General features: G+C 39.8%; 1 protein-coding gene across 4 annotated transcripts in view; it reads right to left on the bottom strand.

The window, feature by feature from the left end:
* Positions 1–388: 388 nt before the first annotated feature.
* Positions 389–14,201, bottom strand: part of IRAK2 (interleukin 1 receptor associated kinase 2) — a 53,792-nt gene continuing 39,979 nt past the window's right edge. For all 4 annotated transcript variants that reach the window (XM_031955017.1, XM_031955011.1, XM_031955015.1 and 1 more), the window contains 9 exons: positions 12,830–13,024; positions 12,629–12,693; positions 10,214–10,328; positions 8,436–8,545; positions 7,752–7,947; positions 5,000–5,062; positions 3,203–3,403; positions 2,817–3,069; positions 389–1,770 (listed from right to left, as the gene is read on the bottom strand). In XM_031955017.1, coding sequence (XP_031810877.1) covers positions 1,649–1,770; positions 2,817–3,069; positions 3,203–3,403; positions 5,000–5,062; positions 7,752–7,947; positions 8,436–8,545; positions 10,214–10,328; positions 12,629–12,693; positions 12,830–13,024 — 1,320 coding nt within the window. In that variant the 3' untranslated portion in view covers positions 389–1,648. The remainder of the gene's footprint in view (positions 1,771–2,816; positions 3,070–3,202; positions 3,404–4,999; positions 5,063–7,751; positions 7,948–8,435; positions 8,546–10,213; positions 10,329–12,628; positions 12,694–12,829; positions 13,025–14,201) is intronic.

The raw sequence follows: 14,201 nt of genomic DNA, 5'->3' as shown, positions 1-14,201 counted from the left end.
ATCCAATATATGTTAAACATGTGCAATTCTTCCATACATATTTCCACAATTATGCTACACAAGAAAAATCAGATCACAAAGGAAAAAAAATGAGAAAGAAAACAAAATGCAAGAAAGCAACAACAAAAAGAGTGAAAATGCTATGTTGTGGTCCACACACTCAGTTCCCACAGTCTTCTCTCTGGGTGCAGATGGCTGTCTTCATTACAAGGTCATTGAACTGGCCTGAATCATCTCATTGCTGACGAGAGCCATGTCCACCAGAATTCTGATCATTGTGTATTTTTTTTTGCATGTATTTGGAAAAATAAAATTCTAAAAGAAATTTTCAAAAGAATGCATATAAAAGAACATAATCCAGAGGGAAGGAATCTAGACAAGCAGAACATCTTTGAAAGATACATGTTGAATTTATTGTAACTATGCAAGCTCTATGCAATAGAGATTCACAGTTTTACATACAACCCTTTCAACATAATAGAATAAGTTATAGATGTATACAATTTATAAATAAATACACATATATTAGGGAACTCAAAAATTTTTGCTGACAGGGATCAAAACAGCTTGGGAAGACCATGTCTCCAGAGACATTTAGGGTGACTTCCCTCTTGTTAACAGCTCACCTATCTCAGGGGACTGAGTTGATCTTCCCGACTTCAAGGTTAGTTAGCCCTCTCTCCACCATGCCCCCATGCCTCTCAGAGGATGATATATCAAAATGTTTCAAAAGGCAGTAAGGTAGGAGTTAGAACACCGGATTTGGAAAAGATCTTAGCGATTACAACTGCCACGCCTTCATTTTTCAGATGAGGAAACGGAAGTCCAGGGCAGAGGTCAGTGACAGAGTCAGCTCTCAAACCCAGGGCCTCTGATTCTAAAGCTAAATAACATATTATTCTCAAAATAAAAGGTCTTTACTACAATGTGTAGTTCTTCTTTGCATCAGTAATGTCCCTTGGGTGAAGAAGTAGAGGGATCCTCTGTTGCACAGGTCAAAGCTAATGGCAAATAATAAATATCTGATTCATGTTCAGCATCTAAAGTGTTCACACCTGCATGTAACATGGGATCAGGTGCCATGTTATGAGGGCCAGGAGCAGTGAAAGAATTCTTGCACATTCTGAAAAGGCAGCTGGATTGGTTCTGCCCCACTTGGAGGCAACGTTCAGCAGAGTCCCAAATGTTCCAGAATCAGGGGGACAACCAGTCAGTTCCGCTCAGATGCTCCAGGAAGTCTAAATCAAGTTCAGGGCTAATTTGGGTTTTCAGAGATAAACTCTGGGCTTGTGACTCACCAAGAGGCACTCTGGTTAATGAGACTCAAACTCCCTGAGTTCGTAGTGTTCTTTGATACAGAGAACTTTTCCAAAGTTAGACAGTGGGTTCCATCGTTTCCTTGTCCCTTCATGGAACATTCTGTTCCCATCATCTCAGTTCTGAAGCTCAAAGCTCAGATTTCAGATTATGGAAGGCTAATAGACCAGGTAGATTTTTATGTCTTTAAAAGCAGAAGCTTTAGCACATTTACGAAAAGTATCCTCTCACCCACTCTTATGTCCTGAAAGTCTTTATCCACAAAGAACTCTTATTTCCAACCTGTCTCTTTTTTTCACTTCTTTTTCCCCATATTAATTTGTCACCTAATTTATGGCTTAAAAGATCCAAATAGCTCCTCGCTGTTCAACTGCTGTTCTTCATAAAGCAAAATATTTTCCATCAATTTCTTCTTAGCATCATTGACTTCAACTTCCCAAGAATTTTCTGTTGCTAACATCAAAGGGAAATTAATATGAATAGGAGCAAAGGAAAAGAAAATCCACATTTTTAAAGATTTTGTCACTCCTCTTTCCCCCTCCCCCCTCCCCCCAGCTCAAAAATTGTCAATGACTCAAGATCATATAATTATAAAGTGGCCAACCAAGGCAAGTCATCCCTGAATAAGGAGGTTTCCTCCAACCCTCTCCACAAATTGACTCCAGCTTCTGCCCGAAATCCTCCAGGAAACTCACTGTTCCACTTGGGAAAGTTCTTATTCTTAGGAAGGTTTTCATTAAAATAAAGCAAATTCATAAGGTAGGTGGCACAGTGGGGAGCACCAGCCCTGAAATTAGGAGGGCCTGAGTTCAAATCCAACTTCTAACACATGACACTAGCTGCATGACCAGGGATAAGTTACCTATCCTTGATTGCCTTGCCCCCTTCTTCCCCCCCAAAAAAGCAAATTCTTCCTTTTTAAAATGTTTGCCTGTCACTCCTATTCTACCCTCTGGGGCCAAAAAAAAAAACCAAAAAACCCAACTTAAACCTTTTCTCACCTGACAGTCCTTCAGCTGCATGAAGACACTACAGCCTACTCCCTCCCCTCCATCCCCTTTATCTTCACCCCCCTGCTTCACTCTTCTCTTGTTGAAATCCTACTCTCCACTTCTTTCAGCCAGTCTCCATGAAGCATGAACACAAGGCCAGTCCCCCCTGCCAGCCTTCCTCTAGATTTTCTCCAACTCATTCAACCCCTTTGTACAGTATGATGCTCAGAATACTTCAGATATGATCAGATCAGGGTGCTCACTGCCTAACATAAATTAGAGAATAAGCCTAGAGAAGAAAAGACTTAATAATAGGGACATAAAAACAAAACAATATTTGAAGAACAAAAACTAAAGATCCCACTCTCGGGCACGATTCTCTAGCAGTCCTAGGCAGCAGCACTCAGGGATGGCAGGGGATTCTACAAGTCCCTCCCGCTGAGTCTGGAGCAGGGAGGTGGGTGACCCTGAGATGAGGAGGAGGGGAGAAGGTTCCCACGCTCTTACCAGCTGGAGGATGCCCTGAGGAGGCCGCCTCTGCCCCAACACAGAGCGAGCCCTCTTCGCACTCTGACCCTGCCCAGAGCCCCTTCTCGTCACGGTCATTTGAAGAAGAGCATTCTGTGCCAAGATCGTCGACATCATCCGTTTCTTCCGGGGTGTTCCCCGATGACCTCTTCAGTTCCCAATCACTGCTGGCGTCACAAGGTCCCTGGGGGTCTCTGACCTGACGCTCCACCTCTGCCACGGCAGCACGCACCTGTGGGGAGGAGAAGTGCTTGCTGGTCGGCTCCTCAGGGGAGGTAGTGCAAGGAGCAGGGCCTTGGACAAATCCTGTCTACCTTTATCCAGCTGGTTAACAGTGTGACTTTTGGGGAGAACCCCAGTCCTACCTGCGTCAGGCTGGGGCTCTTCTTCTGCAGGCAGAGGTAGACAGCTGTGGCGAAGTCCACAGCACACTTCTCTGGCAGGTGCCCAGCTCGGGCATCCTGGTATTTCTGGCAGATCTCCTTTGCAGCCAGCTTCTCCACACACTTGTTCTTGGAGCACAGTGGGACTTTGGTGCTTGGGATTTCACTGATGAGTAAGTCTTTCTGTGGAAAGAAGAGATCCTCATGTGAGCTGATAATGGTTAACCACAAATTCCCCCCAGACTATTTGCAGAAAGGACTTCAAATATTTTCAGCTGTGGTAGTTTTTTTTTTTTTTCAAAAAGCAATTTATGAAACTTCAATATCATCGAAAAACAAATGTTATCAATTTTCTACCTACACCACTTTTTTAGGGTTATTTCCTGGGCCAGTCCTTGACTTGCCCTTGAGACCTTTACCACCACACAGGGTAAAGGGAAGAAAAAAATTTGGAGACAGAAATGTAAGGCAGTATGTTTAAAAATAATATCCTCTCTGGAGATTGAATCAATCAATACATGCTATGTTTGGGTTTTTTTCCCTCTTTTTCTTCTTCTGTTTTTTTTTTTTTTCCTCTCATGGTTTTTCCCTTTTGTTCTGATTTTTCCCTCCCAACATGATTCATAAAGACATATGTAAAAAAAAATGCACATATATAACCAAAATAAATAAATATAATCCTCTCCTAAAAAAAATACTATCCCCTCACATATATAAAATGTATAGGGATGGAAAAAATTCAACTATTTCACAAAAATTCCCAACACTAAATTCTACTTGCCATATATTCCACCAAAACCCAGTGAACTTCATAAAACCTTAGATGTCCCATCATGGAGACCAGTGAGAAAATCTCTGCTCTAGACAACAAGAAGTTCTGTTTGACCACTAGCCACATCCTGATCCTTCCAAAATGCTATATTATAAGCTAGGGGCAAATGGGGCAGTCTATGGATAGCAATAACGGACAGAAATTAACAATTTTCTTCCCATCTAGGTGGTGAAAGAGCTGCTTCTTGCTAATAGCCCTGAGACAGAATGTATGGCAACACTGGTGCCAACCAAGGAGAGGAAGTGTTTTAGTTATCTATCCCAATGGAAGAAAAAGTGAAACTGCTCAAACACAAAATCTATAAGAAACCAGAGAAATATATACTGCAACACCATGAAGTGCTCACTTTTGTATATAAAGGCTGAGTCAATAATGCAGGGACTTTTGGATTAGCTGTTGCCCCAGAAAGGGGATACATTTGCCCAGAACCTCTAACCTTATCACAGTAATAGAAAATCCAACAAAACAAAGGGTAGAGAAATATGGGATGACCTTGAACAAGGGTATTTAAGAATCAAATAATCAACAAACATTTATTAAGTACTTACTATGTTCCAGGCACCAGTGCTAGATACTGTGAATATAACAAAAACTAACTCTTAAAGAGCTTCTGTTCTATAGGACTTCGAAACATATGCACATCAGTAAAAACAAAATTGAAGAACAGGTGATGAGTATTCCTCAGAGATGAGCCAGAACTCTGCTGTATTTAATGCTTAAGAGAAGACCTAACCCGAGAAAGTTTTCTGCAAATGGCTCCACATGTGACTGAGACTGCCCTAGCCTTCGAATGGCATGTCTGAGGGCTCCAGATAGAACACACATATGTTCTCTGCCCCACCCCACCCATCCCCAGGCCGCCTCTGGCTAAGGTTATTAATGGGCCCATAAGGAGATATAGCCTATGAACGTGGCCTTACCAGCTGAACCAGTGCTCAGTGCCTTACCAGATAAACTGGAGTTCTCTCTTTGTCCATCGCTGGGATACCAGTCAGAATCTCTGCTAATACCTAGAGAGAACATTGTATTAGGGTCTTGAGTGTGTTTATCTACATGGTCTATTCAAGAGCATTACCATTTATTCCTAGTGATAATATCTAGCCTCTGTATGTATATGATTGCTGAATTTGTACTGATTCTCAGTATCTGATAATGGAAATTAGGTGGTACAGTTATTAGTACGTCCACCACTGTTACATGCCTAGGCTACTACTAAGATAGTCCCTAAAATGTCTTCCAACCCTGTAGTTCATGAGGTTACAAAAGCTGGACTTCATCCATACTGAACATCACTCCCAGACTCACCTTTCCTTTAAGCACTGCTTTCACTAGGTTACTCCACTACCCAGAAATCTTCACAGGATCACAGATTCAGAGCTAGAAGAACCTATTTTATAGATCAGGAGACTGAGACTTGTTTATACAGGTAGGAAGTGAGAGAGGCAGGATTTGCAGCCAAGTTTTCTAACTGTAACAGTGGTCTTTCCATTGTACCCCACTGCCTTTAGTGGCACTGTTTACAGCTATACTCCTTACCTCATTCCCAGGGCTCTCCAAAAATCTGTCCTCAGTCTAGCTAGCCAATCTTAGCTCTTATCCTTCTTCAGCACCAACTTCTGTAACAAGTCATGCTCCTGACGGCTCCACAGGTGCTTCAGGCTTATGGCCCATCTCTGTGCCTTTACTCTCATGATGAGTCCCTTCCCTTTGGTCTGACCAAATCCCACCCAGCCTTCAAGGCTCAGCCTAAATCTCACTTGTACCACCCTTCTGCCTCTGTTCTGTGAAATCCGAGACCAGCACTATTAATTTTCTATCCCAAACTGTGATCTGTTTTCATCTACTTGTCTCACCTCTTTGATGGAATCTACTTTCAAAATATCCTATTTTAATAAACTTAATCATCAATAAATAAAAATATTTTCATTTTAAAAGACCAAAAAAAAAATTACATGTAAAACTGTGAACTATTAAGTGTAACTTTTTTTTTTAATTATATATTAAATTTAGCAAAGTAGTACCAAAATTGACCTGCCTGTGCCAATGAAACCTTTAGGTCCTTGACAATAAGACCATGGCTCTTGGTTCTTTGGTTTCGCCTAAGCAAGGTCTAAGTATTCATTAGATTCTTGCTAAATAGAATTAAGGCTCAAAGTACTGGAAGATACACATAGGTTACAACAAAAGCAAGACAAGAACCCAGAACTTGAATCTGTTATTTTAACTTTATGGCCAAGGACTTATTACAATACAGTAGGCAGTGGGATATGATTTTTAAAGTACATAAAGATCCTTTTTCAGAGAGATTCTCCTTCCAAAATGTTCCTCATTACTGAGTCCAAGGGCAAAATGTTGCACAAATTACCATTGTTATCTCTTGTTTCTGCTTAAATATTTTATTTTGTTATTAGGGAGTATTCAAATACAGGAAATAGGATTGGGAGAGAGGTGCGTATCTGGAATTGACTACAATATGAAGACAAAAGACACAAATAAAAGCCTTTTTAAAAATTTAGTAGGCCCATTTCCATCCAAATCAATGATTAAATGCTGGTGAGTACACATTTTTTCTTTGACACTGTTGGGGATGTCCAGAAATACAAAGCACAATTCAGGCCTTCAGAAAGCACTTTGGTGCAGTGTTCCAAGGTGTCATAGTGCACAGAAGCTAGTCCTGAAGTCAAGAAGACCTGGCCTCAGGTACTGATTAGCTCTGCCTGCCTGCCTGCCTCAGTTTCCTCATCTGTAAAATGGAGATAGTAATAGCACCTAGTTCCTAGGGTTGTTTTGAGGTTAAATGAGGTAAAGCATTTTACAAACCTCAAAGTATTACATAAATGCTGGCTATTGTTATTGTCGGCCCCTGGATTCTTTCTAGTTCCTGTGACCTGCCGCTGGGAAGAACTGCTGCTGGGGAAGACCACCACTCGCGGATCACTTTAGGAGAATGCTGGTCTACTCGTTATTGAAGTTGATCAGACAAAATTTTCCACTGAATGGGACTGATCGGATAAAGTATTTCTTAGTATTGAGTCACATGTTCCCAGAATGAGACCCTGGGAAGGTCATTTACTCTCTGAGGAATGAACTTTGAACGTGAGATACAGGAAGTTGCAGGAAGTGACATGATCTGTGGGAGGCAGCCAGGATTAGTGATCATTGGTCAAGGATGGTTACATCCTGTTAGTCTATCCAGTGAGAAGGCTCAAGCCTCTTGCTTTTAAACCCTGGATAAGCGGGAAGCAGGTCAGGTTCCAGGAGCACATGGCGGGAGCATGGGATACCTCCCAGGTGTGTGTCTGGGCCTCTCCCTGCAGGGATTAAATAACTGTTTTCTCTTTGTACCTGATGATTAGTTAATTGGATTGGGAAGGGGGTCTTGCACCCGACCGGTCCCATACACCACCAAGAATTGTCATATGTCAGCGTCCACAGAATTGAGAATGAGCTATCAATCTTATTGATTATTACCTGGTTGCCCCCCATTCTTTCCATCCAGGGAAAAACCTGTGACTTGGTAATTAAGTTGCCTAAGGCACATAAAAGTGAAGCTCAATCAGCTAATACATGTCAAAGGTAAGATTCAAATGCAATTCTTTCTGATATCAAGCCTAGCTCTCAATCCACTCTGCCACACTGTACAAGGCAGGCAAGAGAAAGAAACTTAGAGCCCAGCCCTACAAAGAACAGAAAACTTACTATTCCACAGCTAAAGATGTCAACTCTTTCTGTGAGCTGTCCCACTCTGATGAAATCTTCTGGGACATATGCAGTCAAGGCCTGGAAAAGCTGGGTGTTCATCATGGTATAGGAGGATTTTTTATCATCAGAGGATAGTCGAACTCTGGGGTGTCCAAGCTTTGGGGCAAAGTTTCTTTCCAACAGAACATTGGAGCTATAGAAGATCAAACACAGCAAAAGTTATCCTTCTGAGCAAGACAAAAAAGGAACTCAAGTGATCCAGGCCTGTTCCAATGGTCTTGTGATGAAAAGGGCCATCTGCACCCAGAGAGGATTGTGGGGACTGAATATGGATCACAACCTGGTATTGTCACTGCTTTTTGTTGTTGTTTACTTGCATTTTTTTTCTTTCTCATTTTTTAAAAACCTTTTTAATCTGATTTTTCTTGTGCAGCATAATTGTAGAAACATGTATAGAAGAATTGCATATGTTTAACATATATTGAATTACTTGCTGTCTAAGGGAGGGGAGGGAAAAAATTTAGAACAAAGGTTTTGCTAGGACAAATGTTGTAAACTATCTTTGTATGCATTACCTCCCAAAACTGCTTTTGCCCTGAATGAAAGCATTCCAAATTAGGACGGTAAGGAAATCAAACTCGGGAACAGTCACTAATTAATTTTATCATTTCATCTTCTCACCTCTTGATATTACCATGAATAATCTTGAGACCATGTAAGTATTCTATGGCTTCAAGAAATCCTAAGGAAATGCTGATCCGCTGTTCCCAAGAAAGGGGAGCAGTATTGTCCTAAAGCAAGAGAAGAAAATGAGTGACTTCTGGCCTTTTAACTTTAATTGGAATATAAAGTTTATTTTTAATTTATGGAATAAACATTTCCATAACAGTACAATAAATACATAAAACTACAAATAGAATATGCAGTTTTCTAATTCTTTCCCATACAACAAAATTATGATGCAAGTTTCTTTTTTTCTTTCCTAACCCCCCACCCAAGAGATGGCTATTATTAGATACAAATAATGTAACTACATATACACATATAAATCTGTGTATATAAATATATATACATATATATGTATGTTAAATTATTCTATTCATAATTCTATTTATCGGTTCTTTCTCTAGATGCAGATAGCATCTTTCTTCATATGTCCTTTATAGTTAATTTAGATATTTATCATAATCAAGTAAGTTATTTGCTAAAAGTAAAACCCACATAGAGCAATCCTAATTCCTTTCTTTAGTGCCCCCATAACATCAAGATGTTGTGGTGCATTCAATTGACAGTATTCAAGGGGGAGAGAAATACATGAAGCATATCACTGACTATAGTGGAAAGAGAACCAGAGAGTCAAGGAGCCTGGGTTTGAGTCACCCTCTGCTGTGTAATTTGCCAAGTAATTATGGGCAAGTCATTATCTATTTTCCCCTCCACCTCCAGCTTAATCATCTATAACTTAATACTGATTCCACCTGCTTAACATGATCAAATGAGACAAAGAATAGAAAGCACTTTGTAAACCACAAGCCTGGAGAGAGGAAGACCTGAGTTCAAATCCAGCCTCAGGTACTTAGTATCTGTGTGACTCATAGAATTATATAAGGTTAGAGCAAGGAGAGACTTTAGAGCATAGACCATGGGATATAAAACATAGAATATGTTGGGGCAGCTAGGGGGCACAGTGGGTAGAGCACCAGCCCCGAAGTCAGGAGGACCTGAGTTCAAATCTGGCCTCAGTCACTTAATACTTCCTAGCTGTGTGACCTTGGGCAAGTCACTTAACCCCATTGCCTCAGCAAAAAAAAAAACAACATAGAATATGTGATTTGGAAGGGAACCTTAAAACATTGACTTGCCTGAGTTGAATGAAGCCTTAGAACCCAGATTATTAGAACCCCGAATGTTAGTGCTGCTGGAGACCTTAGAATACAGAACATCAGAGCTATAAGTGACTTTAGAAATTATCTAATCCAAAACTTAGAACTGATGTAAAATGAAGTGAGCAGAACCAGGAAATCATCTTACACATAAATAGCAATACTGTAATGATGACCAAACATGAAGGACTTAGCTATTCTCAGCAACACAATGATCCAAGATAATTCTGAAGGATTTATGGTGAAAAATGCTAACCACCTCCAGAAGAACAACTGATGGAGTCTGAATGCAAATCAAAGCATACTATTTTTGCTTTCCTTATTTTTCTTGGGGTTATTCTATAAATATTCTTTACTAGGATATTTCTCCTGGAGACTTGAGTCACTGATATATTCCTTCTTCAATAAAGATCACAACACAACCCACTGAGGATCCATAGGCAGTAACAAGAGTGAATGGAACATCTGCATGATGTTTGGTATGTGATGCTCTGGACATTTTCTTAAGAGTTGAAATAACAGTCAAGTAATGATGGTGAAACAATGGACACAAAACTCCAGACTAGAGGCCCTTACTTGGCAGCGGAGTCTGTCCTCCAGAGAGCCGTTGGGCATGTAGGGGTGTATGACGCTGTGAAACACTTCCCCGGTACAGAAGCCGAGCAAAGGTAAGATGTTTGGATGAGAACACCTGAAAACAAACACAATTCACATGTGGAGAATGAGAGGGTGTGAGTTCTTTAGTTTCCATTACAGTATGATAGAATCTCAGCAATGGAAAGGCTCATCTAATCCAATCTATACAGGGAAAAAAAAAGCTTCCCACACCACCACAGCAAGAAGGAGTCATCTGAGCATGGCCTGAAGACCTCCACCTCCCAAGGGAGACCATCTTTCCTCATTTGGAAAGCTCTTATGGTCAGGAAGTTTTTCTTAGAAGAGATCTAAATCTGCCCTTAATTGTCACTGAACTCTTATGAGTGGTAGCTGACATTTATATGAGACTTGCAGGTTTACAAAGAGCTTTATACATATCATCTCGTTTTTCTTTTCACAGCAAGTGTTATTACTATCCCCAATTTACAGATGAGGAAAGTGAGCAAATAAATTAAGTGACCTGCCCAGGGTCATTCGTCTAGTAAGCATATAAGGCTAGATTTAAACTCAGCTCTTCCTGATTCTAAGTCTAACACTCTATACCCTATGGAGCCCTTTCCCAGTTTTACAAAGTAGGATGCCACTCCCTAGCCATTGCCAATGTGCAGAAAATCCTAAGGTCTAAAAGATATTCTGGACATTCACATTTGGATCTTATCCTGCTATTATCTTCAAGAAAAAAAAAAAAATAACATTCGATTGACAGTATTCAAGGGGGAGAGAAATACACGAAGCATATCACTGACTATAGTGGAAAGGGAACCAGAGAGTCAAGGAGACTGGGTTTGAGTCACCCTCTGCTGTGTAATTTGTCAAGTAATTATGGGCAAGTCATTATCTATTTTCCCCTCCATCTCCAGCTTAATCATCTATAACTTAATACTGATACCACCTGCTTAACATGATCAAATGAGACAAAGAATAGAAAGCACTTTGTAAACCACAATGCAACAAATCAAAGTCTATTTTTATTAATGAGTTGTAGTATGAATGAACATATATACAAAATATGTGAACATATATATAAGTAAAGTGTTTTGTAAACTGTTAAGGACCACATAGATAATCATCAATTTTATCGTTAAACATGAAAGTAATTAATACTATGATTTTATTAGTATTAATAACAATTATAGGGGGACTAAATTACTTAATAATCATTGACATTGATATGGCATTTTAATGTTTGCAAAGTGCTTTACATCTGATTCTCTCATTTGAACTTCCTAATAATCCCCTGAGCTAAGGACTACAAATATTAGACTCATCTGATATATGAGAAAACAAAGGCTTTGAGAAATGAGAACTGCCCAAAGCCCCCTGGCCAGTACAGGCCAAAGGCAGAATAGGAATGTTTCTAAGGTTCTTACCAGCCCTAAATACTGTTTTAATGGTAGATTCATTCTCAGCTAGGTATCAATCCAGCCAAGTCAGCTGTTCACCTTCAAAAAGTTACTGTGATACCGCTGTTACAAGCACAGCAAGTTACTGGGTTTTTCTCGGCCTTGCTGTTCCAATCTGTAAAATGAGACCTACTACAAGTCACTATAAAAAATAAAAATCTGGTGAATAGCTTTAAAATCCTTAGATTAAAAGTCTAGAATCGTGTAGAGGGCCGGAACTCTGAAGAGGTATACTTGAATCAAGGATAGCATGATGCTTGTGGTTGAGCACCTACTCAGTGTGAGATAATGGTTCTCTATGGTGATGTAATGGTGGAGTGTGCTCAGTGTGTTGTAGTGATGTAATCGTACTAAGGTATCTAAGGACGTCTCAGACACAGAAGGCCCTCTCAACCACAGACGCAAGAGAAGGCGCCAGACTCCAGATCCAGGTTCCATCTTTGACCAGCCACGTGACCCTCCTGCCTCCTTCACTCCTCCACTAAGATCAAAGACTTGGACTGATCCCAAGATCCTCCAGAGAGCTAGTCTGGACATTACAGAATCACATTTAAGTATGATTCAAATTCATAGGTCTTAATTTTTATGATTAATTTAAAAACTTATTATAGTTATGCATTATATATTGTTATAGTTATTATATTTATTGTTGTTATTATAGCAACATTTGCCAGTGGTTTAACCAATGTTGTTTGGAGTATTTAGATTGAATGATTTGGCAGCATGATACCACAGGAAACAACACAGATGACAGGGATTCAAGAAGCCTGCTTCTAGTCCCCTGGACAAACCACTTCCCTCTCTAATGCTCAGTTTCCTCCTTTGTAAGAGAGAGAGTTCAGATGAAGTGAGGTTTACACTTGACTTCATCTCTATGACTCTACTATAGATATGCAATTTTAATTAAAGCTATTTCCAACCCAATACTTACCTAAGACACATCTGGACTTCCATGTGGAAGAAACTCTCGATGGATATGTCTCTTGGGCACCTAGTCTGTTGAAAACAATTTACATGTAATACTTTTAAAAACCAATTTTACCACATGCACTTCCAGTGTTGAACACCACCTTGCCCAGCCTTCCCCGCTCCAGTGCTGCCCTGCATAGCAATCAGGGAGACAAATACTTGCCTTTTGAAGCTTTTTAAAGGCATACTGCATGTTGTGTCGTTGCCCTTTATAGACATCAGCAAAACTCCCTTCGCTGATTTTGTTATCTTGACTAAATCCATTGGTGGCCTTGATCACCTCCATTTCTGTCCAGTAAAGGTTTTCACCATTTAGACTCACAAGGGATTTTTTCTGAGGAATGTAGCTTTGGCAATTCTATGAATCCCAAAACAAGAGAAAAGCAGATCATGAATACAAAGAGGGTGAAACACCCTAACCAGTCACCCCATGGTATGCTTAGAGCTTAAATGATCTAGTCCAAGCTATTCATTTTTTTATTAAAACTTTTTATTTTCAAAACATATGCACAGATAATTTCCCAGCATTGACCCTTACAAAAACTCAGAATTGATCGTCATATAATCTTTTTGTTTTGTTTTGTTTTTATTATTGCTTTTTATTTACAAGATATATGCATGGGTAATTTTTCAAAACCTTGCAAAACCTTCTGTCCCAACTTTTTCCCTCCTTCCCTCCACCCCCTCCCCTTGATGGCAGGTACCAACACATGTTAAATATGTTAAAGTATATGTTAAATACAATATATGTATACATATCCATACAGTTATTTTGCTGCACAAGAAAAATCAAACTTGGAAATAAGGTAAAATTAACCTGAGAAGGAAATAAAAAATGCAGGCAGACAAAAACAAAGGGAGTAAGAATGCTTTATTGTGGTTCACAGTCATTTCCCAGAGTTCTTTCGCTGGGTATAGTTGGTTCTCTTCGTTATTGAACAAATGGAACTGATTTGGTTCATCTCATTGTTAAAAAGAGCCAAATTATCATATAATCTTGTTGTTGCCAAGTACAATGCTCTCCTGGTTCTGCTCATTTCACTTAGCATTAGTTCCTGTAAGTCTATGAAATCATCTTGCTGATTGTTTCTTAAAGAACAACAATATTCCATACCATTCATATCCCATAACTTACTCAGCCATTCTCCAATTGATGGGCATCCACTGTTTCCAGTTTCTAGACAATACAAAAAGGGCTGCCACAAACATTTTTGCACATGTGGGTCCTTTTCCCTTTTTTTTTTTTTTTTTTTTTTTTTTGCTGAGGCAATTGAAGCTAAGTAATTTACCCAGAGTCACACAATTAGGACATGTTAAGTGTCTGAGGCCAGATTTGAACTCAGGTCCTCCAGACTTCAAGGCTGGTACTCTATCCATTGCACCACTTAGCTGCCCTCCTTTTTCCTTTTTTAAGATCTCTTTGGGATATAAACCCCCTAGAAACACTGCTGGATCAAAGGATATTCACAGTTTTATAACCCTTTGGGCATAGTTCCAAATTGCTCTCCAGAATGATTGAATCAGTTCACAATTTC

Source organism: Sarcophilus harrisii, chromosome 1 (assembly GCF_902635505.1).
Source record: "Sarcophilus harrisii chromosome 1, mSarHar1.11, whole genome shotgun sequence".
NCBI lineage: Eukaryota > Metazoa > Chordata > Mammalia > Dasyuromorphia > Dasyuridae > Sarcophilus > Sarcophilus harrisii.
Note: the sequence above shows the minus strand (reverse complement) of the source record. Positions and strands in the feature narration are given on the sequence as shown.